This window comes from Octodon degus, unplaced genomic scaffold, assembly GCF_000260255.1.
Source record: "Octodon degus isolate 3935 unplaced genomic scaffold, OctDeg1.0 scaffold00380, whole genome shotgun sequence".
Taxonomy (NCBI): domain Eukaryota; kingdom Metazoa; phylum Chordata; class Mammalia; order Rodentia; family Octodontidae; genus Octodon; species Octodon degus.
This window is the reverse complement of record NW_004524956.1, coordinates 428719-433940: the sequence shown is the minus strand read 5'-3', so window position 1 is coordinate 433940 and position 5222 is coordinate 428719. Positions and strand designations below refer to the sequence as shown.

At 41.4% G+C, this 5222-nt stretch overlaps 1 protein-coding gene across 1 annotated transcript; it reads left to right on the top strand.

Moving 5' to 3' along the window:
• Positions 1 to 2220: 2220 nt before the first annotated feature.
• Positions 2221 to 3183, top strand: LOC101590593 (olfactory receptor 6F1-like). Its single transcript, XM_004648295.1, has one exon. The coding sequence runs from the start codon at positions 2221 to 2223 to the stop codon at positions 3181 to 3183; it is 963 nt and encodes a 320-aa protein (XP_004648352.1).
• The last annotated feature ends 2039 nt before the right edge of the window (positions 3184 to 5222 follow it).

Here is a 5222-nt window from a genome sequence, read left to right as displayed (position 1 = left end):
GTCACCAGGCCAAGGCCACATCCTGCAGACTTTCCTTTGATGTGTAGGATAATTAATTAGGAATCAAATATTCCACTTAACATTTGGGTATTATTTCAGCTGGTTAGAATTTTTTTTATCGTTCAGTTCATTTTTAAAGTAATATGTCCCAGATGAATAAGAAATCCTCTTGCTGAGAAACAGAATTAGATAATCTTTTTATAAAAGTGCTCACAACAACCTGATATTGCTTATACACTCTAGTTGTACTTTTTTTTTTTTTACAAGTTCAGGGTGAAGTATATTTTTTTATTTTTTCCCATAATTTTATTGAGAAACAAATAGCAATGAGACAGTTTCAAATCAAATTGGTAGGACAGTTTCAATAATTAACACATTGCATACATTCTTCCTAGCGGTTATTTGCTGTACAAGGTGCAGACACGATATCCTATTTACAAACACCATTAGAACAAATCTCTCTATTCATTAAGAGAATGTAACTATATATCTATCCTAACCACTTTAAATACACAGATATGAAATGGACATTCATCTGTATACCCTTTGTTTGTTAAGTTCCAATATTTGACTACCGAAGGCTGAAGTAAACGAGGAAGCCGTGCATTGCGCAGCCCATCCAGTGCCGGTGACGGCACGTCTGAGGCATCCTCTGTTCCTTTCCTTGTCACGAGGTGACAGTACTGTGACCCTCATCAGAATTACATACATAACACATTACATACATTGTAAAATACATGAAATGGAGTGCAAAATTCACTTTTATTAATCATAAACGTGTGACAAAAGACAAAATATCTGATAATCTGAGAAAAATATATATGGTATAGTATTAAATCTGTACATTTCCGGTAATATTTATAATGTTATATAATATTAATATGCTTATCTATAAATATATTTATGTGGAATAATGAAAAAATTCCTACTGACACTGACATTAGTTACTTTTAAGACAGAGGACTCAGAAAATCTTCTACTGTGGGCCCTGCGCCTTTCCTAACGGCAGCCCGCACTGCTTCCTCAAGGTGGACTCTAGGCTGGTGCGTTCCTCTTTCACACGCACACTTCAAGCTCTCTGCACAGCCAGCTTCTCCCCCACGTATCACTTTCGCTCTGCCCAGTAAGCTTTTCCACTGCAGTAAACGCCATCTGCTACCTCCACGGCGCATCGCAGGGGGCACGAACCCCAGCATGATCAGGGACGGGTGCTGCGCTGCAAAGTCTGTGATGCAAACTACGTAAAGATTAAAAACAAGTACTCAGTTGTTTCCACACTTGATTCATGTAATTTTTCATTATGTTTTGAAAGGTATTATGACTATTTCTTTACTCAAAAAAATTGTATATATTTTTAAATACTATATGATAGGGAATATCTCTACTATGACTACCATGCCTTTCATTTTTCCCTAGTACTCACATGAATATTTTGGCACAAAAGGATATAAACACAAAAACTGGGAGTCCTGATGTCTCCTAGCACAATGCCTGAGTCTTTTCAACATGTACTTGTCTGACATTGTGAGAAAACAGGTGGATGCAATGACTCTAAACACAAGCAAAAGAGCTGGAATGTAAAAGAAAAAAATTATATCCTCCATGAATATTTTTAAACACAATTTCTGTTTATGCTCCCATATAGAGTTTACTCCACCTATGCCACTTAACTTTAGAATGACAGAAATCTCTGACCAACCATGAAGGGAAAACTGGCAGAGTTTCCTTGGGAGGAGCAACCTGCATAGCTCGGCATGCCCAGGATGACTCATGGTGCCTAACACAGTATCTGATCCATCACTGCCCCTCTGGAAATTGGGGAGTGACTTCCTCAGGGACGGGACAATGCCAGCCTCTGACACACAGCCACGCTGCACGTGCTGTTTGGTCTTTGCAGTCAGCAATTCTGGTTCTACATCCAGCCATCAAATAACCATTATTTCATGATTCCAAAACTGTTGACTTCATTTTAGTTCATTCATGTCTAAAATGTAGATTATCATAGTATTTATATTAAAGAATTCATTTGAAAATCAAAAGAAATAAGTCATGCAAAGTGTTGAGACAAATATAAGCAATGTTTTTGAGAGCTTCTACTTCATATGGTTGGGAGTCATTAGTAATCTTAAATTAAAAAATAAGAAACTTCCATTCTTAACTTCTTGGTAATCTACCACCATCTGATGTTCTTGGTCTTATCTGGATCAGAGAACATGAGGCATGGACGAAGCAAACCGAACCACCACAGTGACAGAGTTCATCTTCCTGGGCTTCCCTGGCTCTCCCTCCCTGCAGCTCACTCTCTTTGTGGCCTTCCTCTCCATCTACCTGCTCTCCCTCATGGGAAACTCCCTCATTATCTTCATTGTGCTCATGGACTCCACTCTCCAGACACCCATGTACATTTTCCTAGGGAATCTGTCCTTCCTGGAGGTCTGGTACACCACGGCCACCGTGCCTAAGTTGCTGGCCACCTGCCTCTCCAAAGCTGTCACCATCTCTGTTTCTGGATGCATTGCCCAGCTCTACTTCTTCTTCTCCTTGGGAGCCACAGAGTGCATCCTGCTCGCGGCGATGGCCTATGATCGGTACGTGGCCATATGCAGCCCTCTGCGGTACTCACTGCTCATGAATTCTCAGATCTGCCTGAGGTTTACATCTGGGTCCTGGGTTGGAGGATTCTTTGCTCCTCTTCCCACTACCATATTCATCTCTCACCTAAACTTTTGTGGCCCCCAGAAGATCAACCATTTCTTCTGTGACTCGGACCCTGTTTTTAAACTCTCATGCTCAGATACATTTTTCGTCGAGGTCCTGGGATATACATGCACTTCAGTTGTGATCCTAAGCTCTTTCCTCCTCACCATCTCCTCTTATGGCAATATTGTGGCCACAGTCATCAGGCTGTCCTCCCAAGAGGCTCGGAAGAAGACCTTCTCCACCTGTGCCTCGCACCTCACTGTGGTCACCATCTACTATGGCACCATTATCTTTGCCTATGTCCGTCCTCCAGCCAAGTACAACTTCACCATTGGTAAAGTGGTCTCTGTGTTCTACTGTGTGGTCACACCACTGGTGAACCCTCTCATATACACCCTGAGGAACCAGGAGGTGAAGAAGGCTTTCAGGAAATTTCTAGTTCAAAAAGGATTTTTCTTTACTAGAATGGTTGAGAAAGGTTGAATTATGAGTGAAATTGAATAATAGAGACTTGTTGCTAAAATCTCATGGCAAAATGTATGTATTGCAAATTATATTACAAAATTGGTGGCATTTAATATTTTGGAAACTCTGACATCTTACCTTCAAAACTTGTAGCAGCATTGAATTCTCTATAAGAAGTCAATTTTGGCGATGGCAGTAATCACATTTAGATGGAATGTACTGCCATAGGTCATGCTGATGTTTCAGAAAGTATCCTGATAGAGATCGTCAAAAGAAGAGTGACACAAAAAACCAAAATGCATATGTGAGTTGACATACAAACTTTCCAAATGAATAAGGTTATAATTAAATTTTGGTTATAAAAGTGCAAAAATATTTGGACAAAATCTATGAAATGTAAAGCAGAAAAACATTGTATACAGAAGTTATTGGCTTGTAAGTACCTTTTTAAATATTAACAATAGATTAATACATATATTTATATCAACTGGTTTGTCACATTGGAGACCTTTGCATTGGTACCAGTTATGAGAGATCCTAGCAGTGAGTCCCTGATCTCAAGTCTACATTAATAGCATATGGTGGGAAGAAAAAATCAAGAGACAAAATGACAGCAGAGCATGTATCTGGGATGATTACTTGTGAAAACAGAAGAGGCCACGCAAGGATCAGGGTGAAGAACAGTAAACATTTCCAGGAGCAGTAAAGGTGACCACAGTGAGCTGCAAGAAGAACAAAACGTTCTTGCAAGGACAAGGACAAGGACAAGGACAAATCCGGCAGGAGGGAACTGTAGCTTCTCATGAGGTCTTATATTATCCTGTGGATGCCACAGCAGTCACCAGTCCTAGGGTTTTCAGCTGGTAGAGGAAAGAGCAGGGAGTTTCTGAGTTTAATCTGGATCAAGGTCAGAACATGACTTTCTTTTTTATGCATTTAGTGCAGGGTCTACAGGGTCTCACTACGTTGATCAGATTCAAAGTGATCCTCCCAAGGGCTGGGATTATAGGTGTGTGCCACCACGCCCAGTCTCAATCACCATCTCAACGCACTCCAGGGTCAGTCCAGCACTGTATGGCACAGTCCCTGTGTCTGCCTAAGCAGGCTCTTTAATCCACTGAATTATCTGGCCAGCTCTACCATAATTTTCTTATAAAAAATTTTGAACTGAAATTTTATGCAAGTCACCTAGCCATCTCAGGCAATGTTATACCACTGGTAGAACTGTGGAACACACTGCATAGAAAATTAAACTCAGCTTTATACTAACAAACTTAAGGGAACAGTATTATGTTTGTGACCTCTGTTTTAAACCAGAAAGACTGGCCCTTTGGAATTCCTCTCATCTCCATCGCAGCTCATAGGCAATCCTGCATCAGGGATCAATTTGCTACTCAGTGTCTTCTAACCAACACACTTACTCTACTCACAGCACCAGCAGCTGACCACCAGTGCTCACATTCTACAGCGCAGAACATCCTCGTCCCTATTCCTTTGTCTTGCACACCATCCACATACCACAGCCAGACTGCCCATCTGATGGTGTCAGGCAGCACCAGTCTCTATCCTGCTCCCTGGAGACCAATGCCTTTTTCTTTGTTCAAGAACACAAGACGAACTCCTTCTACAGATACAGACATCCTGCAGGTCTGGTTGCCTCCCATATCGATGTTCTGTCTTTGTCAGAGCTGACCTGAGCCCAGCTGACCCACCACGGGGACCAGCTCAGCCCTTGCCCTCCCCAGCTGTAGCTGTCCACAGGAGAAGGTGCTGACCACGTGGAGTGCCGGGCCTCGCTCCTCCTCGCTCCAGCCACCTTCCTCTCTCCTGTCACAGACTCACACAGAGGTGTGTGATTATATGACCCCAACACATAGTTCATGTTGTATTTTATGTCAAAATTCACATGCCATATATTTCAAAACAAGACTATTCTAAGATGGGAAACATTTAGAAATCAACTCCTCCTCTCGTTCTCCATACTGTTTTACACTTGCCTTCACAGATAAACAACTTAAAGTACTTTTCATTTGAATATGCAGTGCTTTCTCTATATT

Coding starts and splice junctions, on each gene's coding strand:
- LOC101590593 (XM_004648295.1), top strand. CDS start 2,221: ATGGACGAAGCAAACCGAACCACCACAGTGACAGAGTTCATCTTCCTG.